Source organism: Arvicola amphibius, chromosome 1 (assembly GCF_903992535.2).
Source record: "Arvicola amphibius chromosome 1, mArvAmp1.2, whole genome shotgun sequence".
In the NCBI taxonomy this organism is placed as follows: domain Eukaryota; kingdom Metazoa; phylum Chordata; class Mammalia; order Rodentia; family Cricetidae; genus Arvicola; species Arvicola amphibius.
The window spans coordinates 143,446,055-143,472,880 of NC_052047.1; the positions used below are offsets into that span (position 1 = coordinate 143,446,055).

Consider the following 26,826-nt stretch of genomic DNA (forward strand, 5'->3'; position numbering starts at 1 on the left):
GCCTTGTCCCTATACCACCTTGGTCACTCCATCTGCTCACAGCAGGCTATGCCCCAGCCTGCTGTTGTTACTTCTCCAGTGTCTGCCAGCTACCAGGTAAGCTCCATGCCACTCACTTTGTTTTTGTAGACTAGGGTGGCCTCAAACTCACAGAGATCCGCCTGCATCTGCTTCCAGACTACTGGGATTAAAGGTGTGTGCCACCATGCCCGGCTGTCACTCACTCCTTATATTCAGATATTCCCATCTACTAAACCCTGAGTCAAGGCTGGAGAGACCCAGGGCCAGCCAGGCACGGGCCAGCCAGGCACGGGCCAGCCAGTCCCAACTCCTACCACACCTGTAACACAACATAGCACATGAGCACACTGATGACCACTTCTTATAGAATGGGAGGCCAAGATGCCTCTGTCCCCTCACACTGACCTTGTCCTGGTCTGGCTAGGTTTCTTTCTCAGAGCCAGGGGGGTTAGGGCAGCCCCCAAGGCCTCTGTAAGCATCAGCTGGCAGAGTCTGTCCGCCTTATGATCCCCTGATCCAGCACCCCAGGTTCTCAGTCCTGGCTACACTGACCTGACCTGACCTGACCTGACCACTCCTACTCTGGCAGGATACAGTAGGTAGCCCAACTGATGGCCAGGTAGGATTTTACCCACTCCAAAACAACACCAAGAGGCACAGGGCTGGTCATATTTCTTATGAGTTAGGCCTAGACCTGTTGCCTTAGTGTCTTCTTCATTCCTAACCCTCAGGATCCCGAGCTACATATCAGAAATTCACAGGGCAGAGTTCTGGTCAGCGTTTCTGGCCTCCATGACTTGGGCCTTGGCTAGTGGATTAGAAGGCTTCCCCCAAGGGCCTGTAGGACCAGGGATCAGTACCTGAAGATCATACCCAGCAGGGATGGGAGGGGGCACAGACACAAGTGATGGACAAAGGAACTTGGAATAAAGGGATAAAGGGGTGAGGTGATAAGGGTCAGCTACTCTTCACCTGTTGGTGCCTCAGGATTCTTAGACATTTCCCCAGCATTGGCTCAGTTCACTAGAGTAGACAGACCCCTCTGGTCCCATTCAGCCCACAAGTCCTACTGCTGACCCCTAGGCATGCCCTTTCCCTGTGCCATCTGGTGGATTATGGGTTATGGGCCAGTTTCCAATATGGCCCCACAAGCTGGTCACACCAAGCTCAGTGGGGACACATACCTGTCTGTGGCAGGCAGGTGACTGTAGTGTGAGGGCAGGGCCCTCTGCACCGCCCTTTTCAGGCTTTAGGGTGTGTTAGGAATGGCTGTTTTTGCCAGGACTAGAAGAGTCTGATTGTTTGCATCTTCTAAACCCACATCCAACACAGGCCTTGCAAAGCACTCAGGAGGCCTGAGTCCTGAGCCAGACTGTCCCCGGGGATGGGAACTGTTTTCAGCTGGCCCACAGGAAGCAGCGATGAGTAGCGAGTAGGAGGAGCCCCAATTCTTAGCCCAGGCCAAGAATCACTCACTCACGTGGGCCCTGCTGAGGACAGATGGCTCACGGGAAACAGAGAAGAGGCCTGTATTTCACCAGTCACTCCATGGCTTAGAAAAGTCCGTAGTCTCTTGGGTGTTGCTGTCCAGCCTACAGCAGGTCATAGAAGTAATCCAGGCCTTGGCCCAGCTCCCAGATGGAGACCCCGACGCCCAGCTCCCTGGCTAGCTCCAGCCGCACCTGCAGAGACTGTGGGGAGACAGAGGTGTAGGCACCTGCTCCACCCACTTTCTCACTAGCCCCACAATGTACCCAGAATCATCCTCAACAAGACCACAGGACAGACCTCCAAAGCAGATGGCAAGTACTGGTACCATTAATGTCATCTGGCCAAAACTGTCACCCCCCACCACAGCATTATGGTTGACAGCCAAAGCACATGGCACATACCTTCAGAGTTGGGTAGAAGACAACATGCCTGCCGCCGCGATTCCTGCAGGAGAAATAGGACCATATACCCTGCCTTCTGGCTAAACCAGAGGGCTACAGTCTCCTACCACCAGGGTTAGGGTCACCAGTCCTGGCCCCTTAATGTTCCCCATCCCCCACTGCTCCCTCATCAGTGTCCTTCCCACAAGGCTTCCTGCCTACAAATGGCTGGCCACAAGTCACTCACTTCTTGTACTCAAAGAAGTGCTCCGCAGCCTGGTTGTCCCATACCACTCGGGGCCTGTGGTCCTTCAGCGTCTGTATGTACCTGGAGAGATCGGGTTATGGGTGTGAGAGCTGGTCATATAACCCTAGCCCATTCCTAAACCCCAGCTTCTATGTGGCTGTGGCTGTCACAGAAAGGGTCAGGGATACATTGTCCCTAAAGGTCCACAGATAGCCAACAGCACTCAGCTTTATTTTCAGCCAGTAAGCTCGGGTGGTCAAACCTCAAGGTCCCACTGCACACAAGTCTTGCACCACAAAACAGCACTGTTTGTGAGTCCAGATAACAAGCTACCCAGTGTCTGGATTTCAACTGCTCCACCGGTGTGAGCTAAGGATTAAAGGACAGGGCTTTTCTCCTGGACAGTGGGCAGAAACATTGGCTTTTACAGGCTACGTCTCCCAGGCTTTCACTTCCCATGGTTGTGGGGGCAGGGACTGCTTCATTTCCAGAGCTGAAATTGTGCAGCCCCTCCTGAAGAAAGGTTTGTTCTCAACTGCTAGGGTCAGGAGGACCAAAGCAAGGAGGACCCAGGGCACATGGTTTGTCCATCACATGCTGTACATCTGAGACCAGAGCAGCATCCCTACCAGCTATAGGCCTTGGCCACAAGCATGTTAATAGATGGCCTTGGAGAGTCTCCTCTCTACAGCTGGGAGTTCTCCCTGGTCCAGCAGGCACAATCAACGAGGAGCGTGGTCACAGTGTACGTGCCTGTTGTAGCCTGAGGTGGGAGGGGTTCTTTGGGGCTATTAGCCTGCATTCTGACAGAAGCACAGTGGGTAGCAGAGACTCTAGGCTGATCTGTTAGGCATGGAAGCCTCTAGTATGTGGGGGTTAGGGGAATAAGAGTAGCAGAGGAGTTGCCTTCTAGATCTGAGCTATGGTTGTCTTAGGCTTCTGACAAAAGCAGGCTATTGTGCTGGTCAGGGTAGAGCCCCAGCAGCACCAAGGCATCTTGGAGACTTGAACAGCTGTCATCTTATCCAGCTGTGCTCCAGAGGCTGTCCCTGGAGAATGGCCTTGGCTTCATGGCACATGGAATGGGAGCTACCGTGCAGGTATTAGGGTCTCCTAGACACCAAGTAAGACACAGGGACCAAGGTGAGTAAGGAACAAATAGCTCTAAACAGCCTGGCTCACAGCCACCTCAACCCAAGCTAAACTCTTGTAGCGAGCTTGTGGTCACAGTTCCACCTCCCCAGGCTTGGGAAAGCACTGTTGTCCTCTCTGCTCCTGAGACAACACCCCAACTCTGATATGAACTGGTCCCTCAGTGGCATGCAGACCGCAGCAAATGAAGGCAGAGGCAGTACTGGGAAAGGTGTAGCCACCGCTCAGGGAATGGATGCAGGACACTGAGGTGCCCTCTTCAATGTCCACGGCAGCAACCTGGTAACCTGAGTAGCTGCAGTCTTCCCTACACAGTGTGGCAAGAACCACCTTGCACTATGATTCTGTGGGCACTTAGTTTTGGAGACAGTCTCATTATGTAGTCCAGGCTGGACTCAAGCTCACAATCCACCTGCTGAGTGCTAAGATCACAGGCCTGTGTTTCCATGCAGGCTTTGTGGACACATTCTGCTTAGCTTGTTCAATATGCCTTTCTGGTCTTCACTGGTCCCTCCTAAAAATTTAAAGGCAGGTGCTTATTCAGGAGGGATATCACTCAGGAAATATTAAGGGGTTTGTGGAGGTCAGCTCCCTGAAGAGGACCAAATACTACTTGGCCACCTGACTCAAATGCCAATGAAATTAATAACATAGTTTGTGGCTTTCCACCCAAGCTAAGCTGAGATATTCTCTAGAAGAGCCAGAGTTGTGCAGAGCTTGCAGCAGAGGTCATAGGGCTGGGGTTTTAGAGCCTGTGGCCACATACACTGCAACTCCTGCTTTTGTGGTCACCCTCATAAGACCTGCAGCCTCCTGAGTCTCTGTCAATATACTTTCGAGAACTGGGCCCTTCCTTCTCAGCTAGTATATGTGTGTATGCTGGCCCTATAGGAGCAGATGTGATCAGAACCGAAGGACCCTTCAGCATGAACCCCAGGAACTGCTTCTCTAAGCAGGCTCTGAGGACAAAGAATTCAGAGTCAGGTGAAGGTGTAAGAAGTGCGACTGCTCTGGGAACCAGGTGTAGCCGACAATTTGTCAAGGACAAAAGCAATATCCAATGGCCTCCTGTGCATGCCTGCTTTCTAGACCACCCATGATAACCTTGTAACAGCAGTCAGTCTACAGATGTCTGCAGGATGGACAGAGATGCTGGGGGTGGGTGCAGGACACTCAGAATTTTACTCCAATTCCCAAGTACAGCAGAAACAAAGACCTGTAGGGCTTATGAGACTCATCTGGGGGCCAGGTTTGTAGGCACAACAGCAAGGATCACACACACCTCTCTGAACTCAAGCAGAAAGAAGCAAGCAGGATGACAGGAAGCATGCTGTGAGAAGAGAGATATGGAAAAGGTAAACAGAGGATGGCATGGAGTGCTGGTCATGGGCACCGCCTGAAGTCTACAGGAGGTACAGTAAATATTGAAGACAGAAGAAGCTAGAATGCCTGTAGTCAGGAAGATTACACCTGAGCCTAAGGGTTGGAACCAGCTCAGAGACACAACAGCCACTTCAAGGAAGGAGAATTAAGGACTAGGCATTTCAATAGGCTAAGAAAAGCCTCAACTACATAGTGAATGATTCCATTTTCATGTAACACGACAGGCAAATCTTCAGGGACATGACCCAGGGTAGAGGTCAACAGGAACTGAGGAGATTGAGGCATGACTAGTAAGGGGTAAAAGGCTTCTTTGGGGGGTAATGAAATGTTCTGGAATTGGATTGAGTCATACACTTTTATGAATATATTATCTGCATACTCTGAAATGGGGGTATAATATATGACACAAGGCCTCAGATGAAAGGGTCAGCATGCTGATGGAAGCACGTGTGAAAATCTACCTAGACACTTCCCAGAGGAGCTCAGAGCACAGGGACACAGGATGTTTCCAGTAGAAAACGTTCTCAGGTCTTCCTGGCCCAGAGCCTAATGAGTGCACAGGGCCAGAGGACAAGACTGCTCCGAGACCGGGAAGGAGCTCCCAGTCTCAGACCAAATTGACAGTGGGACCCTCAGACTCCATGGTACGGCCTAGAGTGATAACTCAGAACAAGGTTCAACCACACGCAACTCATACTGTGACACTGGTCTTTTCTGTACATGGATCTCTGATAGCTCCATGAAGAACTGACTACAGCTAGACACGCTGCCAGGTCAGTACCAACAAAAGCTATGTTGGAGCAGGCTAGAGAGGGTTCAGCAGTTAAGAGCACTTACTGTGTTGTGGGACAATGGTCTTGTACCCTGTCACTTATATTGTATTGCTTTAATAAAACGCTGATTGGCCAGTAGCCAGGCAGGAATTATAGGTGGGGTGACGAGAACAGTAGAATTCTGGGAAAAGGAAAGGCTGAGTCTGTAGTTGTCACTCAGCCATAGAGGAAGTAAGATGAGAATGCCTCACTGATAAAAGGTACCAAGCCACATGGCTAACAGATAAGAATTATGGGTTAATGTAAGTTATAAGAGTTAATAAGAAGCCTGAGCTAATAGGCCAACCAGTTTATGATTAATGTAAGCCTCTGTGTGTCTTCTTTGAGACTGAACAGCTGCGGGTCTGGGCGGGATAGAAACCTCTGTCAACATTACTGCTCTTGCAGAGGACCCAAGATTGGTTCCTGGTACCCACATAGTAGCTCACAGCTGTCCATAATTCTAGTTCGTTTTGGATTTCTTTTCTTATGTCTGTGAACATTAGACATGAACACAGTACACATACACACATGCAGACAGAACACTCATATACATATGGATAAATAAACAGGGCCTGGAGAGATGGCTGAGCAGTTATGAGCACTGGCTGTTTTTCCAGAGGACCAACCAGGATTCAAATCCTAGTACCCACATGTCAACTCACAACTGTCTGTAACTCCAGTTACAGGAGATCCAGTACTCTCTTCTGGCCTCCATGGGCACCAGGAATGCATGTGGTGCCCAGGCATACATGCATACATACACCCATACACATAAAGTAATTTTTAAAAATATATAAATAAGTCAATCTTTGTTTTGTTTTTTCAAGATCGGTTTCTCTGTGTAGCCTTGGCTGTCTGGGACTAGCTCTGTAGACTAGACTAGCTTCAAACTCACAGGGATCTACCTGCTGACTGCCCTACTTTTACTTATGATTTATTTATTTTTATTTTTTAATTTTATGTTCATTGGTGTTTTGCCTGCATGTATATCCATGTAAGGGTGTCAGAGCCCAGACAGTTGTGAGCTGCCATGTGGGTGCTGGGAATTGAACCAGGGTCCTCTGGAAGAACAGTGAGTACTCTTAACCCAAAAGTAAATTTTTTAAAGCTAGGATGTAGTCACAGGACAGTAGGTCTGGCATTTCCACCCCACTGACCTGCCCAGGGCCCAGTCCTACAGGCTCAGTCCAGAGGGAGACCTATCATTTCCCTAGGGTATCCCTCATATGGCACCTGAGCTGAGGGCCAACTGCAGAAAAGCCTTGAGCGAGGCCAGTGTCATGGCTGACCATGCAGAGTTAGCAGGTGACAAAAGCCTTTTTCTTGGGTCTGCTCAAGAGGTCTAAAAACCAGGACCGTCAAACAGAAAATGAAACCACATTATTTACAGGAAAATGAATGCAATCAGAGATAATCATGTTAGTGAATTAAGTCACTCTCAGAGAAGTATTGTTTTCTCTTATTTGTGATCCCTAAATTTTATGTAGCTATATAAAATCACACACACACAAAAGCTCAAGTCCAACTGTCTAGCGGGTAGGAGAGACTAAAAACAGGTAGAAGGGGTGAGGAAAAGGAGAATAAGGACAAGAAGTGGAAAACGCTCAACATACAATATATACATTTAAGAAAACTTTTTAAAATTCACTTAAAAAAGAAAAAAACAGGGACTGGAAAGCAGGCAGTAGTGGCACACTCCTTTAACCCCAGTACTCAGGATATAGAGGCAAGTGGGTCTCTGAGTTTGAAGCCAATGTGGTCTACAGAGTGAGTTTCAGGGCAGCCAGGGCTGCACAGAGAAACCCTGTCTCAAAAAACAGAAACAAACAAACAAAAGATAGAGGCTGGAATGGTGGCTCGGCAATTAAGAACCCAAATTCAGTTTCCAAAACCCACGCACCCACCCCTAACCACAGCTCCAGGGACATCTGATACCTCTGACACTTATTTTCATACACCCCCACCACAATATACATAATCAAAAATAAGAGCAAATCAAACATTAATTTAAGGGGTGGTGGAGAGATGGCTCAGTGGTTAAGAGCACTAACTGCTGTTCTAGAGGACCTGGTTTCAATCCCAGCACCCACATGGCAGCTTTCAACTGTCTGTAATTCCAAAAAGTGACACTCTCACACAGACATGCTGGCAAAACATCAATGCACATAAAATAAAAAGATAAATAAAATTAATTTCAGAAAAAATCAGGGCCAGGAGACAGTGGCACACGTCTTTAATCCCAGCACTTGGGAGGCAGAGCTAGGTGGTTCTCTGTGAGTTTGAGGCCAGCCTGTCTACAAAAGCAAGTTCCAGCAGTCAGTACTGTTACACAGAGAAACCCTGTCTCGACACCCCCTAATCTCCCCCCAAAAAGAAAAAAACAGGGCCAGTGAGATGGCTCACGGGTAAAGGTACTTGCCACCAAGCCAGATGACCCTATGTGTGCTTTCCCATCCCCAAAATAATTTCATAAACACAACAAAAAGCAGGGCTGTATAAGCGGGTTTGGCCAGAATGTTCTGGACACATTGATATGCAAAAGTCAGCTGGGGCCGAGCAAGGAGGAACTCAGAGAGATGGCCCAGGATCTCTCTTGGGTCATCTAGTGTGAGAGATGCATGTGCAGGGTGGGTAGGAATGAGGACCATGCTGCCAGGCCTCATCTTCATCTGGCTTCTAGCTTTGCCATAGTTAGGTCTTCTCACCACAGGACATAACGTTATCAGATATGTTGACAATGGAACTCGCCTTGGCATCACAGGGTAGAGATAATCATTAGCACCAAGGCTGGTTCTCCATTTGACAGGCTGCCTGGACCATGATGGCTTCCAAACGTATCACCGGATAATTACAGCATCACCATGTTAGGAGCATCCACAGCCCATGCTGGGAGGAGCCCACATACTTCCTGGCCAGCTGGCCTTGATTCATCAGTCAGTAAACTATGGCTGTCACTCTGATGATTCTATGGCCTGGAGGCAGGGTGGAGCCAGGGAGGAACACAGTCCAAGAGAGTTCAGCTTACATGGGGTAGAAGGGAGAAGAAAGCTGTCCAATAAGTGTATGTGCAGTGGCTGTAATGCTTAGCCAGCTTACTTAATGCTGAGTTAGCCAAGTGTGGGGACCAGGATAGGGACCCTAAACCTCAGTTTCTGCTACTGTGACTGTGAGGGGTGCCATAACTCTAGAGACAGGCTATGAGCAGGCCATCCCAGAGCTTCCTTAGGAGTCCTGGTCATATAGAAAAGGGACACTACTCTGTAGATCCCACCATCGGGCACAGATGTCTGCCTGGTTGGTAGAGACAAACATACCACAGGCACTGGCTTGAGAGAGGTGACTAATCACCCCATCTCAGAGCCTTGGCTCCATCTACAGCTGAGCAGATGGTAGGAGGCTGAACCATATCTCCCTTGGAGAGGACTAGGGCTCTGTGATGGAGGCTAAAGTAGGCTGGCAGATCGTCCTGAGACCCTGCTTGGATTCTCACAAAAAGAGCAACTGAATCCCAAAGAACTGAAGAAGCTCACCTGCATCTCACCCTGTCATTATCTGCCCTAATGGGGGCATTAGTAGAGGTAATCCAGGTGACTGACATGAAAGGGTGCATCCTGCTAAGCTGTGTTCTTGAGGAGCAGCTAGACCCCAGTCAGTCTGTCCCCAACACCTTCCCCCAGAATCTAGGGCCTAGGCACTGTCCCTGGCCTGGGGGCCTAGGGGATTGCAGCTGGGCCTTGGGGGGGTGGGAACAACACAGGTCTGTTTGCCTCTCGGCTACCTCGCTCATCTGGATTCAGCTCCACCACAGGGGTTGGGCCACAAAAGGGAAGAGACTGTGATCTATGGCCCCAAGATCCCTTGGGCCATCAATCTGAAAGAAATTCTGCTTTGGGAAGAAAAGTCAATGAAAACCCTTGTAGAGGCCCTGTCTATGACAGGCCCCTTGACCTCACACACAAATCTGAGAATTTGGTAGGTGAGCAGCAGCCAGGGTTGGGCCCTAGACAGAAAGAAGAATGAGGTTGACACTCAGTGTCAAAGGGCTGCTGCCACAGGAAGGGCACTGGTGAGACTCTCCCCTTCCCAGCACCCACATCTCTCGGGAGGAGATGGCAGCTGATGGCAGAGCCACCCCCAAACCTTCCCTGTGACAGCAAAACTTTGAGTCAGACATTCATGGCTTCATAGGTTTAAAGGTTTCACGTTTCAAGGCGAATCTCCACTGGCTTCTCAGCAGATACACAGTCCCCTCTGGGGGTTCCTCATGTCTGTGGAATGCCCCCCACCCCACCATGAGCACTGTCTCTTCTATGGAGACAAGAACTGCTGAGTGGCCTGTCTTGGCAGAGGAGCTCATGTCTGAGGCCTAAACCTGGTCAGTGAAAGCCACTTAAAGCCAGGGTGCCTACATCACAGCCTGGGGATCTCAAGGGGAAGGAATCCTTCACCCCAGCACTGGTTGTTAGATAATGCTTGGAATTTGGGAGAACAAACTAAATAGAAAATAAGATCTGGGAACTGGAGCTAGCTCAAAGGTTTGAAACATGAGGACTGTCCTTAGACTTAAGTTAGCCTGAGCTACAGAGTAAGTTCTGGGACAGCCTGGGCTACAGAGCACGATTATCTCCAAAACAAAAGGAAACAAGAACAAAGAGAATGAGATAAGGAAGAGAACACATAGCTTCTGTGACAGCAGGGACACAGAAGAGTCACAGTACTGGATTCATCCTGTCTTGCCACCTTGCCTTGCACACATCTCAGCAGAAGAGACACAGGATGAAAGGATGAGAGCTCTTCACTCTGGAACAACATGGCCTGGGAGGGGACCCTGTGAACAATGGCACTGGGCATAAGTACACAAGTGTGAATGGGCAGCAATTTGCTTTACCCAAGGCACAGGTCCAACTGCAGTTGACAGTGACATCAGAAAGAAAAAAAGTTGGTGCCAACAGCAGAAGGTGAGGGCAGAGGGTGAGTGAAGGCTCTGAGCTGAAAGCACAGCATTTCCGGAAATAAGAATGAGTAACCCCAGTTCAGGCACTGGAAGGAGAAGACCCCACAGGGCACCCCCAAAAAGGAAGCCTATCTCACCTTGTGCTCTTAGAAGCTGAATTCCGAGTCAAGAGTGGACACCACACAGCTGAGGCATGACCATGGAGTGTAAAGGGACAGGTTCTAAGGGGTGCTATAAGGAGTAAGCATGGGGCCGGGTGGTGGTGGCGCACGCCTTTAATCCCAGCACTCAGGAGGCAGAGGCAGGTGGATCTTTGTGAGTTCGAGGCCAGCCTGGTCTACAAGAGCTAGTTCCAGGACAGGCTCCAAAGCTACAGAGAAACCCTGTCTCAAAAAGAAAAAAAAAAAAGGAGTAAACATGGGAAGCTTGTCTGTAGGAAGGGTCAGATGTCACTGGGGGCGAGGTGACATCAGGAAGGGTATTCTGTGGATTTGAAAGCCTGGCAACAACTGAGTTCCCACTCAGGGAACATCAGCAGTCCTGAGCCAGAGATCTCCCAAGAAAAGGATCTAGCAGACACCAAGCATAAAACTACCTGCAGGCAGCAGGGCCTATGGGGCATTCTTGCTGTGTCTTCCTAGGTCTCTCTCCCTGCAGGTCAGCCCCATAGACCAGAACCAAGGTGAGGGGCACATGTTTCCTGATAAGTACCCTTGAGGCAGAAGTTAGCTGAGCAGGGTCAGTGCTCTGGCTGGTTCTGCAGCCATGAGGATGTCTGTGTAAGTCTGGCTGGCTATTTATTCCAGCCTTGGGGGAAGTGGCCCTGCGGAGTGGGCATCTATACTGCAGCACTGACAAGGTGAGGCTAGGCAGGCAGCATCTTTCTCCACAAGCGGGTTGGCAAAAGCAATCAGCTGGCCAGGCCTAGCTCAGGGGAACCACTTTCTTTGCCTAATTGTTTCCCTTGGGAAGGCCCATGTCCAGGTTGGACAATCATCCTGCCTCACAGGAGCCATTAGCGAGATGAGGAATGAGAGGTAGTACCTTCCTTCCCCAGCTGAGCAAATCCTGGTAGATCAGGAGGCTAAGAACAGTGTGTGTAGATATGTGTGTTCCCAAGGAGAGCAGGAGAAGTCGTCACCTGTGTGGCAACTCATATCTAGTTCCTGTCACACACATCTTCAGGCACAGGACATAGCTGCGAGGCTACTGAAAAACAGCAGGTGGCCAGCCACCAAGGCCTGGACCAACTTCCCACCCTGACTGCCCCATGTGCAAGGCCCTTCTCAGACAGCAACTCTGCCCTACCTTGTCTGCTATTAGACCTCAGCTCATGATACAGCAAGGCCAGGAGAACTCAAGTCTGTGATGAACTGCTGTTGCCGGGAACACTTGTGTGGGTATAGAGGAGCACAGATGTGTAGGGAAGACAGGACTCCCACCCATGGCTTTGAAGCGCTGCTCACCCTAATACTCCACCATGGAGAGACCAATGGAAGAGTGGTTGGATGAGAGACGGTCTTAGTTTTGATGAGTGTACTTCCACAAAATACAGACAACCAGGGGCTGCAGAGAAGTGTTCCAACTTTTCCACTACTGCCAGCTCAGTCAAAGGCCAACCAAGTCACCTCTGAATTCACCTCTGTCTTTGTCCTGGAGCTAAGATGGAGAGAAACCTTGGAGCAGAGACTGAATAGAGTATCAGCACTCAGCACAAGGCAGGTAGCCTGACTTCTGCTCACTTGTCCTTGGTGATGTGCACTGCACCCCCCACAGAAACCGCCAGGAAAGCTGCACCCAGGGGGCAACGACAACCAAATCTCAGTTTCTGGACAGCATTCTCTATGGAAAATCACTAGGAAAGTAGGTAGTTTATTTATTATTAACTTTTAAATTTTATTTTTGGTTTCTTGGGACAGGGTTTCTCTGTGTAGCTTTGGAGCCTTTCCTGGAACTAGCTCTTGTAGACCAGGCTGGCCTTGAATTTACAGAGATCTGCCTGCCTCTGCCTCTGAGTGCTGGGATTAAAAGTGTGTGCCACCCACTGCCCGGCGGAAAGTGGGTAGTTTAAATGGCTTATTTTTGTTTGAAATAGGGTCTCAGTACTTATCCCTGGCTGGCCTGGAACTTGCTACATAGATCAGACTGTCCCAAAACTCACAGAAATCTACCTGTCTCAGCCTTCTAAGTACTGGAATTAAAGGTGTGCACCATCAAGGCTAGTTAGGTTTCGAAGCAACTAGCTGAACCCTGAACAAAGGCCCCAGATTAGTAAGAATGCTAAAATATCTATCATTCAGTAGTAAAATTCAGCATATCTGACACCTCAGAGGGGGCTACACAACAGTCTCCACCCCTTCACCACCCCCCTCCATTGGGAGAGAAGTCACCAGTGGAGGCCAATTCTGACCCAGAAGTCAGAATTCTCAAAAGGTAGCTGGGTGGTGGCGGCACACACCTTTAATCCCAGCACTCGGGAGGCAGAGGCAGGCGGATCTCTGTAAATTCGAGGCCAGTTTGGTCTACAAGAGCTAGTTACAGGACAGGCTCCAAAGCTACAGAGAAACAGTCTTAAAAAGAAATTCTCAGAAAGTGACCTTTAAGCATTATCACAAATGAATCCACACAGATGTAAAATAAAAATTAGAAGCTGGGCAGTGGTGGTGCATGCCTTTAATCCCAGCAGTCAGGAGGCAGAGGCAAGCGGATCTCTGTGAGGTCAGGGCCAGCCTGATCTACAAGAGCTAGTTCCAGGACAGGCTCCAAAGCTACAGAGAAACCCTGTCTCAAAAAACCAAAACCAAAACCAAAACCAAAACCAAACCAAACAAAAAAGAACTAGGAAACATCACGGATGTGAGACAAAAAGGACTGGGGTAGAGTTAACAGCAGAGGGAATGGCAAAAGAAACCAGCTTCAGGGGCTGGAGAGATGGCTCAGAGGTTAAGAGCACTGGCTGTTCTCCCAGAGGTCCTGAGTTCAGTAACCACAAGGTGGCTCACAACTACCTGTAATGAGATCTGGTGCCTTCTTCTGATCTGCAGGCAGAACACAGTATCATACTAAATAAATATTTTAAAGAAAAAAAAATCAGCTTCAGAGACAGCAATAGAAAGCAACCAAAATTAAAATAAAACCATTAGAAGTCTAACACACCTCAGGAGCCAAAGGGCAAGCTAATCAGGCTAGCATGTACCACACACAATCTTGTCTGAGGGAGCAGAGGGAGGAAAAGTAGAGGAAATTAACAAATGCTTTCCAAACCTGGTAAAAAGCTTGAGTGTGGCCGGGCGGTGCTGGCGCACACCTTTAATCCAGCACTCAGGAGGCAGAGGCAGGCGGATCTCTTGAATTTAAGGCCAGCCTGGTCTACAAATCAAGTTCCAGGGTAGCCAGGGCTACACAGAGAAACCCTGTCTCGAAAAAGAATAAAAAGCATGTGTGCACAGTCCACAGAGAGCTCAACGGACACTGAGCACAGGTGACACAGATGGAGCTGACCAGACTGCTGAGACCCAACAGCAGCTTGGAGCAGTGGGGAGATGAGCACACAGGAAAAGCACAGGAAAAAAGTGGAAGCAATCTTTTAAAACACAGATGCCTGGGGTCACACTATTAGAACTACAGAGCCAAGACGTTGGAAGAGACCCTAGCTGGAATAAATGATGGGACGAGAAAGGAGCTAGTCTTGGCCATGCCCCATGACACAGGCGCAGCCCAGACGAACCACGCACAAAGCCATGTCACATCCAACCTTGTTCCCAATGGCAGGACCACTGCACCGCAGATGCAGACCTTGGCGACGACACCAGCACTGGGGAAGCTGCTGCCCTCACAGGCCTGGGGTGTCTCAACTTTTCTCCCTTTTCCCAGGGATTGAAACCCACACCTCTATGACTAACCACACCTGGAATGTGACCCAGAGGGCCCTGGGCTCACCTGGCCCCAATGACAGGCTCACGGGCATCCTTGGAGGCTGCATAATCCATGCCGTAGAAGTTCAGCCCCAGGAGGATCTTGCTTCGCCACTGTGACTTGGGGTCTAGGACTTGGACACAGGCTCGAATCCATGACAATGGAGCATTAGGGCCAGGCCTGCAAGTTAAAGGGAGAATGGGGCCATTCTTAGCAGCCCGCAAGAAGCCCTGTGTCTGACTAGAGTCAGTCCTCTAGGTTATCCACTTGGGCCCATTTCCTTCTGTGTTATAGCAAATGCCTCTCTAGAATGGGGATGCCAGGGATAGTGGTGCACACCTCTAACCCCAGCATTTAAGAGGCAGAAGCAGGCAATCTCTGTGAGATCAAGGCCAGCCTGGTCTACATGGTGAGCTCCAGGACAGCCAGCGCTACACAGAGAAACCCTGTCTTTAAAAAACAAAAAACAAAAAACAGGGCTGGAGAGCTAGCTCAGCAGTTAAGAGTTTACACTGCTCTTGCAGAGAATCTGAGTTCAGTTTCCAGCACCCACATCCAGAGGCTCATAAGTGCCTGTAACTCCAGCTCCAGGGGATCTGACACCTCTGGCCTCCTTGAGAACCCACACACATGCTTATACCCCCAAACACACACACACATATGTATAATTAAAAATAACAAAATAAATCTTAGAAAAATGAGACTCTGAACACGTTACAATTTTTTTTTTTCGAGACAGGGTTTCTCTGTAGCTTTGGAGCCTGTCCTGGAACTAGCTCTTGTAGACCAGGCTGGTCTCGAACTCACAGAGATCCACCTGCCTCTGCCTCCCGAGTGCTGGGATTAAAGGTGTGCGCCACCACCGCCCGGCACGTTACAAATTTTTTAAACCATAAACATATCATTGAAGTACCACAGGCAAAGTGGCCCCAGCACTTTTTGATGGGACCCACAGGGGCCTTGAATGGGACAGAGTACTAATGTATAACCTCCCCATCCCCAGAGCAGTAGGAACAGGTCTGGAATACTGGGCAAGGAAGGGTCAGTAGACATGCAGATGGGGCCAAGGCCCAAGGAAAACAGAAGCAGCAGACATACTATGCCTATGTTACTGGTAAGGAAGCACCTCCTAGGGAGAGACTGCCCAAAGAATCACCTCTCCTGAGAATGAGGCCCAACACCATCTGCTTCCATCTGGCAGCATTCAGGTGCAGAGAAAGTGACTGTCCAGAGCCACAGAGTCCATAGGCAGATGTCTGCTTGAGAGACCAAGGTGCAGGTCTGTGTCTTCCTGAAGACTCCTTGTACCTACAGAACCCTACCAGTGCATACTCACTGTTGTGATGTGGAGTAGTCGTATGTCATGAGGCTGAAGCCATCTAGTACAGGGGCCAGTTTTTCAAACTCCTTGTGTGTAAACATTCCCAGCTGGTCGGTCCTGTGACAAGACAAGCATACCCACCTCGGGTTACTAGGTATGGCCTTGCCCAGTCAGAGTCAGATCAAACACGCTGTCTGGGATTCCAGCCTGAACACATTCTCTTCCCTCTACGAGGACCTTCGACTACTTTCCCTCAGGGATGGGGGCAAAGTGCTATTTGGCCGGAGCCATCCATACTCCAGGTGCTAGGATAAGGGCTGAAGTCAAACAGAGATATCCCTCTTTCCTTGCCCCTAGAAAGTTCTGAGGGAAAAAGAGGCAAGAGCTGCACAACATATCTGGAACTCAGCCCTGTGCCAGAACCAATCCATAGTGGGAACATATGGGACAGCACAGACTCATGGAGGTCTCTGTTGCTCAGACATGGATAAGCAATTTCCCCATGCCCCCAGGCCTGGGCCTCTGCAAACACATTATCTTAGCCTTGTAGTAAAACAGTTGCTCTTACTTCTGCTCCCAACCAAATGGGGCCCAAACATTCAATCCAGAAACATGTTAAGGGCTCTGTAATGATTAGAATGAGAAGGGCTCCTTCATATATTTGAATATTTAGTCATCAGTTATTTGAACTGTTTAGAAAAATTAGGAAGTGTGGTCTTGCTGGAGGAGGTGTGTCACTGAGAGGGGAACTTTGAGGTTTCAAAAGCCTGGCTAGGTTCTCTCTCTCTTTTTCTCTCTCTCTCTCTGCCTGCAGTTCAGGTTCAGGACGTAAAGACCTCAGCTACTGTTCCAGTTCCATACCTATCAGCTTCCTGCCATGATGATTATAGACTAGCCTAAAACTGTAACCAAGGCACCAATTAAATACTTTCTTTTATGAGAGTTGCCTTGGTCATGCTCTCTTCAGAGCAATACAATAGTAACTAAGACAGTCTTCAGCATGGAAAAAGCTTGCCTTCTTCTATGTGGGACCCTCATCCAAGAACCCTCCAATGTTTCCAGGCTCCTAGTATGTCAGGCTCTGCTGTTTCTAGATCTGAGTGGCTGTAGCTAGAGGCTGGCGGAGGAGCAGCCTTCCCTAGTCCTATCTTGAGACAAGGAAGGCTCAGATGGGTGTGGTTGAAGCCTTTGAGCGAGAGGCTGTTGGGGCCTATAAGGTTCAAAGCAGAGTAGCCACACCTGGCAAAGTCCCACACACGGATCTGTAGCCTCACTGAATGCTGGGAAAGAACACTTATCCCTGAAGTCTTACAGCAGTCCCACCAGTCACCATGAAGAAAAGCAGGCCTCTATCAATGGGAGGATAGATCTGCATAGACATTTATTCCTTATACAGGGAGGGGGACACGGATCCAGTCTGAAGCAACAAGAACCTCGTCCCCTGCTAAATCACACTGGTCAGGCTGCAAGTATTCTCGGACCCCAGGTCAGAAGCTCAGAAGGAACTGTAGACAAGGACTAGTCAAACATCTACTAGGTAACAGCCCTGCCCACTGTCTGGGCTCCTGAGACCTAGAATGGTACCCACTACTGGTTGTGCTTCTTGGAGCAGCTGACCTAAGTCAGACCTCACCCAGAGGTGAAGGCCAGGCCAGAGGGCACTCTGCTCGTTCAAGGTAGATTACAAAGGTCTGATCACCACACGCTCTGCCCAGGCACAGATGGTTCCAGTGCAGTGTAGCTTGCGGTCATCTGACCTTTGGGTTCACTGTCTCTAGGAACAGACCCAGTGGTCACCTTTAGCTTCCCCAGGCAGGGCTGCCACAGCATCTGCCCTCATTGTGTCACTGGGACACTCACTGAGCAGGGCAGGAATGGATGGGAAGGCAAGGATGGCTGAGAGCAGGGGCATGAGGAGCACCTGAAGAACAGGGGTGGGCAGGCAAACCCAGCTGCAAGGCGAGATAGAACACAGGGGACAGGAGTGGGTGGGGATGCTGCAAAGACCATGGGACCCTGTGGGGACTACTTTCCTGGGACACACATTATTGCCCTACTCCATAGGCTGGGGCAACAAGGACCACCTGCATGTCAGAATGGCCATGTTCTTAAGTAGTCATGACAAGACAAGACAAACAGGAACACAGCCAACACTGACCTGAAATGGACAACCCCAGGGTGGTGGCCATCAACAGGAAAGAAGAGATGCCACTAGGCTTCTTCTTCCTACCGTCCCTCTCCCACCCTTCCAGCTATGTCATTGGGTGCTCTCTAGGAATGCATCACTCCCTTCCGCCTTTGAGGAAGAAAGGCTATGCAGAGGCTGTTACTAGAGCCAACCCTCCCCAGCCTGTCCTGTTCCTGTCCCAGAACCCTGGGAAGCCTGGCCACTGAGCTGTTTCTCTTTGATCCACAACACCAGGACAAAAGGGGGACATACATGTTTAGAATAGCCTGTCAAGAAGCCACACAGCATGACTTCCAATAAACAGAAATTACTACTCTTGCTTAAAACCTCATGTTCTGAATTAATTTCTAAGGGAGGAAAACAATATAACAAAACACATCACTGTCAGCCCTATGCAGGGGATAACAAAGAAGGAATTCAGCCCTAGCAGAGAGACACTTTTAAGTGCCCACCAAGGGCTTAAGATGGGGGTAATACCCAAGCTACCTTTTCTTTCCAGTAATGAGTGCCTCTCTTCTCCAGAGAGCAGGATTGTAATGACACTGAGCTAGGCCTCTCCAGCCATGTGGTCCTTTATCCAGACACTCTAGGGAAAAAGCCCAAATGGTGCTGCGGCACACAGTGCAGCTGCAGCCTGCAGAAGTTACTCATGATAAGTCAGCTGTAGGGGACACACCTTTAATCTCTGCACTTGGGAGGTAGAGGCAGGTGGATCTCTGTAAGATTAAGGCCAGTCTGGTCTACAGAGCTAGTTCTAGGACAGCCAGAACTACACAAAGAAACCCTGTCTCAAAAAAATAAAAAAAATAAGGTACTCATGAACACTGTGAGAGTTAGGCATGCAGCTATGAACCCACGGCCTCACTCATGACCACCTGCAACCTCAGGGGAGTCAGGGGCTGTCAACTCTTAATCATTCCCCAAGGCCACTTTATCTTAGCAATGTGGCACCCTTTCCTACTCTGGAGAGCCCAACATACAAACCTCTGTCTGCTGTCCCTCAGCCCACAGGGTGTGCTCCTTCCTCTTTCAGTGGCCCATTAATACCATCTATATTGGCAGCTCCACATTGGAGCCACACAGACTTAAGGACAACCCCTCCCGGAGCTGTCCCACAACTTTCCTCTGAACCCTCCTGCCCTTACCCCCGGGACCCTAGCCACCTCTGACTCCTGTCTCCATGCCCCTGGGTGGTGAATCAACTCCGTCCAACTTCTAGGACAACTACATGGGTTTAGCGCAGGTTTACCCTACAGTCACCAGTCCCTGTTGCCCATATTGCCTGGCCTTGTTGTTCCTATGGTTTCTGTAATCAACCTAAAAAGCCCCGGTAGGTAAAGAAGCCAAGGAAATGTTGGAGATTGACCTGGCATTTACTTTGTCATACCCCTCACCACCGCTCTGGATAGTATGTTACTGGTCCCTGAGAAACCCCAGAAGCTGGCTAGAAGCAGACTTGATATTTCCTATGTCCCAAGGATGGTGTGTTGCTGGCCCCTGCAGGTTTGAGGATCTAATTAAACCAGGTCTTCAAGGCTGCCACTCTGCCCTGGTTTCTATATTGCTAACAGCACCCAGATGACCTTGGAAGAAATGTTCAAGGTCAGCATGGCTACAGAGCTATCTAATTCTAGGGCAAGTTCCATGACTCTTCAGTGCTGTGGTAGCACAGCTGGAGGCCAGCCCTAGCAGCTCTGACCTAACCTGCCTTTGGTGACAAAGGATATAAGTGAATTTTCATTTGATGTCGAGAAGCAATTCTCTGCCCTCCCCCCCACCCCCAAAAGCTGTGTTTTAGCCTTTGTGAGTTGAATTATAACATGACCGTGTCCTGCTGAAGATGCAGGGCACAGTTGCTGACTGGGCTCCCCTGCAGAGGTGGCTCTCTAGCAAGGGGTGGGGGAAGAACAGAAGCACTCCCATGCCCTGGAGTAGTAGTATCAGCAGAGCCTCCACAGAAACGGAGGGTTCTAGGATCCCACTACACTCAAGGCAGAAGGGTTGATCCCCAAACCCACAGGGCCTCAATCAGTCCAGGGCCCTGCTTCCCCTCAGATTCTTACCGCCTCTTGGTCCTTCTTCCAGCTGCTACAGATGTCCCCCTCCCTCTGGGAGCCCTCCAGAATCCCTCTCCCCATGGCTACATGGGGTGAACTATGTGCCTCAGTCACTGCAAAGTGAGTGGTGGAGTCAGCCTCGGCTTCCAGGACAGGACCCACTTCCAGCAAAGGGAGCTTGGGTGAAGATGCTTGAGTTGAGAGATCCTCCTCAAAATCTGACACCCTAACCCTGACCAGAATCTGAGGGCAGCTTCCAGAGCCTCATAACTGCCCAGGCTGCTGAGCTGTCCACTCCAAGTTTCCACCCAGTTATGGCATCCCAGCCAACATTACATCAAGAGGTCCAAAAAATGGCACCTGGCAGAGAGACCACAGTTCTGGAGACCCTGCTGGGAGGCTGCCTCTTCTCCCCTAGGTCTGAAAGACTGCTTGTTCAGTTGAGGAAGAAAATGTCCACTCTGCTCCATCTTTACCAGTTCTAGGCAAGCTCAAGGATCAGGGTGTCAGACAGTCTAAGTGCTCCACACAAAGATGCAGCTAGGAGAGTAACTCTGGCTCCAGTCCCTGGACAAACCCCTGACTTGCGTTCCTCACACTGGCAAGGATGGGATCACTGAGCTACAGGTGCAGACCTGACCTGGGATCCACCAAGGCAGAGATGGATACCTCCTCACTTAGCATCTCGTGGTCAGCTCAGCAGATACAGTAAAGGGAGGTGTTAGTAGGGAGGGATCCTCAGAGCTGAGTCCCAGGCTCAAAAAAGGATGAAAAAAAATCAGAGCCCCACCACACAAACATGTCCCACACAAAAAGACACAGCCTTGTCTACATGGTGAGTTCCAGGCCAGCCAGGGCTACACAGTGATGAGCTAATGCAGCACCCGCACCATGTTTAGGCAGCTGACCCAACGCTATGAGCACCCACTCCTGGGCACAGTGGTAGACAGCCCTCATGCTTTCCACTTCCCAGGTTCCCACCTAGAGGCACCAGAGCCCACTGCACTCTGCACCAGCACTTCTGGGATGAGCCTGGAACCAATGTGGAGAGACTGCAGCTGTGTTCAACTGTCCCCCCTTAATGGGCTGAGAGCCGAGAAAGGTTTAGGGAGAAAAGTCAGACAAGAGGCAAAAATCCATGCCATACAAAGGGCCTTGGCACCCTCAAGGCTGGGATGGGGAAACCACCCTGGGCTGGTGGGTCTGCTTGAGTAGTATCATCTGTAGTTAATGGGTGGCACTAGGTGACACAGGGTAGGTTTCCAGCAACTAGTGTCTGTATCAGCTGCCCAAGCATCTTGCAGATGCTACATTAACTCAAGTCTTTTTTTAGACATCTCATTGTGTAGACCAGGCTGGCCTCTGAACTCTCAGAGCTCTGCCTGCTTCCAACTCCCAAGTACTTGGAATAAAGGGACCTGCCAACATGCAAGGCACAAGTCATTTCTTTTACAAGCAGCATCCATCAGCCTGCCAATGACAGAACACAGGCCCTGGAGGCATATCCAACCACATCCAGCTACTGTACTTCAGACAGCTGAAGGCTCAAAGAGAGAAGGGTGTTTTCTTTCAATGTGTAGGTCAGGGAGCTCAGCTTCCATCTCAGGGGTTAAGGGCCAAATAGATAGGGCTGCCAGAAGCTAGTGGATACCACAGAGATTCCCAGGACTCCCACACAATAGTTCTACCTCTTTTCTCTGTTCCATTCCTGCTTCTGCCTGCTGTGCCCGAGGTCTACCCCCAGGTAATTCTGAGTCTCCTATTTCCCAGTCTTGTTATTTTTAAGCCAAATACTGGTGACGTCTCTGAGATGTTCTAGGCAGGGTGGACATGGGAATCCAGCTGCCTTGGCTCCACTCTAAGTACCCAGGTCACTCACTACATCTTGTCCCAAAGGTTCCAAAGGAGCTGTCTCAGAGGGCTGGGAACAAAGGCCCACCCAGGTCCATTCAGTAGCCCCAGCTGGCAGCAGCTTGCCCAGCTATAGTGTACTATGCTATAAGCATAGTCCCAGAGACAGATAATGAATCTAAACATGTAGATTCTCATGTTGATGAGTTTCTCAATAGTATGCCTATATTGAGGGACAAAACAGGTTAGAACTGAAAGTCGGTTCATCCCACCCCACAACCCAAGCAGAAGGTAATTAGCATCCAGAGATTTTTTTTTTTTTTTTTTGAGAGGGGAGCTCATGCTGATGAGAGGTGGACCCTTGACCAACTGTTTTCCACTAGAGTACACTTACCCAGGGGTGACAGCAGGTGGGATGACCAGAATGACCAACAGCCTGGCCTGGTGCAGCGCCTCAGCCAAGTGAGTAAGCATGTGGATGAGGCCTCTGCAAGAACCGAGAATCAAGATTAGCCCAGAGTACTGTGGGGCTCCCTGGCACCCACTGCTTCAAGAACATAACAGATAAAATCCTAGCCTTAGGCTCTAATGAAGAACTCCAAGTCCCTTCACAGGGTTCCCCCCATAGCACCCTTCAGTGGGAACCCCTCAAGTGGACTGACGAAAAAGAGACCATACTCCAGTTGAGCTAGCCTTTCCTCATACTTGGGTATCCCAAGAGAAGGGGTGTTTGGGGGTCACTTAAGGGCCTAGAACACTGACCCAGAGGAATCCTAGTTACCTTCAGGCTGAGAAACAGCACAAAATACTTTGAGCAACATACCAGGTAGGGGCCCTGGGAAGGAAGATGGGGTAGAATCCTTGGACTAGACACAGAAAAACAGGAGGCAAGAGATGGGGGGACCCAGACGAGAAGGTGGAGGAGGCAGCTGGTGGTGGACCTCAAGGACAAATGTCAGCTTCTCTCCGTGCATGTTCTGGGAACCCACTCCTTACGCCTCTAATGGACGGCCCGTGACATGCTCAACACCAGCTGCTTCCCTCAAGGTGGCCATCTTACAGGAGTTGGCCCAATGCAACTCAGAAGGTTCTACTGTTCCTATGTGAAGGAGGTCTTCCCTCCCTCTTGTACAGCTGTACCCTCAGGAACAGCTCCAATGGCATACAGGTTGACAAGTTCTACATTTGCAGGGTCAAAGCTGAAGTGCCCTACTGGCCGTGAGACCTGCCCCTAGTACATCTCTGCAAACAGTCTGGAGTCCTCTCTGTGGCCAACTACTGGACAGCAATGGCTTCAGTCTCTCTGATGTGGCCTAAATTGAGCTGTAAGTTCTCAACGTATCAGTGATTCTAGTGTGACAAATCTAGCCACGACGGGCTAAGGGCACTCAAGTCCTAGTTGTCTGTCCTTCTTTGGTCTGGTATAGATTTTGCAGGTTGCAGGTGACAATATAAGTATGACACAGAGTTTTGGGGCAGCCCATCCTCACACTTCCTGCACACCACTTATGCAGGTGGGCCAGGTGAATGCTGTCCATGCTGTCAGAAACCCAGGAATATGGAAAGTCAACCCCACCAAAGAGGACCCTTCTGCCTAACTGTAGGACAAACAGCAGGATGATCTTTTTCAAGGACTAAGGACTAAGAGGGGCTAAGACTGCTCCAAGGGTTTGCAGAAGACAAGTATGAGCCTACCTCATCCCTCTCAAGGGCCCACACTACAGCCATTCTGGATGCAGGGACTCTATAAGCGTACCCCACAGAGTTCTAGTGGGCCTGGAAGTAGTAGTGTCCCCATAAAAGACCCAGTCAACAGATCCTGGGGGCAGCCTGGCTCTGAGCCTGTGCCTAGTAGTAGCCAATGCATGTGATCAGAAGCCACTGAGCCCAGCTTTTGGGCTGGTACACTGGGATGAAACCAGTTGAGGGGCACTTGGTTAGCAGTTTCTCTCCAACCTTACCAAGGGACCAGCATCTTCCAGAGACAAGGTTACCACAGAGCTCACAAACCCAAAAACCTACTGCTGCCTTCAATAGCCATCACTTCCCCTGCCACTGTTGCCATCCACATTTTGGGGGAGGTCACTACTATAAGACCCGTGGTGTTTACTGAGATGAGCCCTGTAAGTGGAATTAATTCCTGATTAGGGCTGGCTAACGTCAGACTGCTGCCCATAACATTACCTACTTCAGGGGCAAACTGATACTTCATGGGGCTCGGGGGTTTGGTTCCTTCCCTGAAGAGTCTTTGGTGGGGAACCTAAGCAGGACAGGAACCTAGCAGGACCTGCTCTCATAGGTACCTGAAATCTGAAATTAGGTTTCCTGAAGGGCTTCTAGCCACTCCTGCCACGCCTACAGCGTCTGCCTAAGAGCAGATGACTGTGACAGATGGCAATCTGAAGGAAAGACCCCAGAGATGAGTCACACAGTTCCCTGACATATCCACTATGCTCTGGGAAAGTTGGGCTGTCTCCTGAGACAAAGAGTCATGGGCCCTACCATCACCTTGGATGAAGGGCAGGCACATATGTACCAAACAGGCTGACTTAGCTCTTCAAATCTGAACCAGATGCCTGTCATAGTGAAAGCCAGGAAATGGCAGTCAGAGTAGTAGTCCCCCTAACCATTCCCACGGTGTCTTACCACAGCCATGTCCATCCTGGGACAGTGTCCAAAGGAATCACAAACCAGATGGCTTTTGCTGCTCAGGACCCTGGCCACTACCTATGCCTCAGCCCCATGACTGCCCTGCAAACAGCTATCCATTGTTCTGAGCCCACGCAGGCTGCTCCTACCTCCACCCCTCCTACTGTGGATGCTGAGACTCCCACCCCTAGACCTCCCTATCTAATATTAATGATCCATTGGGAGCCCAGACACAGTGCAGCTGTGACTCGCTGCCTACTTAATGTGCTGAAACACAAATGAATTATCGCTATCTCTGATTAATAGACCTGTGGTCTCCAGAATTAAAAGAAGGGATGGTTGGCAGCAGAGTCAGCACTCATGGGGCTCTATGCCCAGCAAAGACACAAAGCTGGGCCTGGAGATGTCACATGGCTGAAAGTCTGGGGCACCTAACCCTCAGGTCAGAACTGGGGTCCTTTAGGGGCACTGCAGGCAGAAAGTTCCCCACTAACTCAGGAACACACTTCTCCTCCTGTGGTATTCCCTGGTTGGGGTCTTTCATCAAGGGCAAGGGCCAGGCACACCTAGCTTTAGGAATACCTTCCTCGGGACTCTCAGAATGGAGGGCCTGGACATCCCTTCATCATCCCCGCCCCTACAGTGCTTCCCTTTCAGACCACAGGAGAATCGTGTGGGGATGCTGCCTCCAAGTGGGCAGAGTTGAGACTTACAGTCTTTTGTATACAGCAAAGCCTCTAAGAGTAACACAAGGGAGGGAGCCCAGAACCTTGTGAGACAGTAAAGGACAAGCTATGGCTTAGGAAGCTTAAGTGGACTCCCTTACACAGAAGAGAAGTGGAGCTGACTCCTCTACTGCCCAAACACCTGGGCTCTGCAGCTACGGGCTGCACAAACCTCTACTGAGGGTGTTCCCGGACAGCACCAGCCCTAAACAGGGCAAATGTTCTTATGTCATCTTCTATAGGGCAGAACTCCCAACTTGGCAGAGCTAGAAAAGGTATCTGTTTTAGGTTAGCCAAAGAGCCTGAGCTAAGGATCAAGGAGGGCCTTTCCTCAGTGCTATGGTCAGTCTCAAGCTATACTGGAGCTGCGGGCACTTTCCACGATTCCCTCCTTTCCTGGTCTCACTGGCAAAGTGAGTTTCAGATGCACTGTCTGCTGGCGGGTACCATGGGAGCAAGGAGACATGAGGCCGTCTGTAGCCTCTTCCCAGCAGACAACTCCCAAGCTTGGACATTCTTTCCCCAGTAGACACCGATCATCACACCCCAGGTCTTGGCCACAATCAGCCTCTTTTCAATGTTCCTGGGAGTCTCCTTTGTGCTCAGTGAGGAAATCTCTACTTGGGTTCAGCTGGACATTTGTAGCATAGACCTCTCTCACTGAGTCCTCTTGGGTGATGGTCCCCCATTTCCTTTAGCCATTCAGGAGGGGCCTCCAGACTAGCACAGTGATGTGGTCAGGACAATCTGCCTGCTTCATGGCTATTCCTGGCTTCTGAGTAGGCCTCCACCTTTTGCAGGGTCTCATCCCCAACCCAGAGCCCAGAAGCTGAGGAAGGAAGGCCCTCCCAGGCCTATTCCCTCTCCCTTGGTCTTCCCCTAGGCTCCTCCAAACATAGGGGCCCATATTCCCACTCACACATGCTTCTGGCTCAGCAACTGGCTCCAGACCTCCACCACAAAACCATCAAAATGCTGGTTCTGAAAGAAAGGGGCAGGTGAGGAGAAATGGGAAGCTAGGAGGATAAGGGAAGACAGGAAGAAGCCACTGGCTCTGCCCACCTGGCAAAGTAGCCCAGTCACTTATTCACAAGGCAAGACCTAAGTCTGCATTACACATTCATTAAATCCTCTGAAGCAAGCAGCACGGGGAGAAGGTACCACACAACAGCCAGAAAGGCAAAGGTGCTCAGTTGCCCACACTTCTCCACTCTTGCTGTAGCCCAGGCATACTGATGGCCAGCAGGGATGGCCCCACCCCAGGGAGAGTTATGGGGTTTTAGCCAAAGGAAGCTTTCTGGGCCTAGAGACAAAAACTATCCCACCTTTGGGACTCCCGAGGCTATGAGCACAAGGGGGTAGAGTCTGAGTGGGGCTTATGTTATCCACCCTGGATGACACAGGTTTCAAAGAAGATATCCATGAAAAAAGTCAGGCAAGAGGAGACAAATCATATCACCTGTAATCTCAGTCCTGGACGTAGAGACTGGTGGATCAGAAGTTCAAAGCCAGCCTCAGCTCTACATAGTGAATTCAAAGGTCAGTTTGGGCTATGTGAGATACTGTCCCAAAAAATTTAAATAAAAAAAGGCCACTAAGATTGTTTAGCAGGTAAGGATGCTTTCTGCCAGGCCTGAAAACCTGAGTTTGATGTCTGGAATTCACAAGGCGGGAAAG

At 50.0% G+C, this 26,826-nt stretch overlaps 1 protein-coding gene across 1 annotated transcript in view; it reads right to left on the reverse strand.

Annotated features, from left to right (window-relative positions):
- Positions 1 to 1,534: 1,534 nt before the first annotated feature.
- Chid1 (chitinase domain containing 1) overlaps positions 1,535 to 26,826 on the reverse strand; it is a 38,353-nt gene continuing 13,061 nt past the window's right edge. Inside the window, exons 7-13 of the mRNA XM_038337292.2 lie at positions 26,069 to 26,130; positions 22,170 to 22,262; positions 15,695 to 15,796; positions 14,383 to 14,538; positions 2,140 to 2,220; positions 1,914 to 1,956; positions 1,535 to 1,712 (exon numbers count right to left, since the gene is read on the reverse strand). Of these exons, the coding sequence (XP_038193220.1) occupies positions 1,614 to 1,712; positions 1,914 to 1,956; positions 2,140 to 2,220; positions 14,383 to 14,538; positions 15,695 to 15,796; positions 22,170 to 22,262; positions 26,069 to 26,130 (636 nt within the window). The 3' untranslated portion in view covers positions 1,535 to 1,613. The remainder of the gene's footprint in view (positions 1,713 to 1,913; positions 1,957 to 2,139; positions 2,221 to 14,382; positions 14,539 to 15,694; positions 15,797 to 22,169; positions 22,263 to 26,068; positions 26,131 to 26,826) is intronic.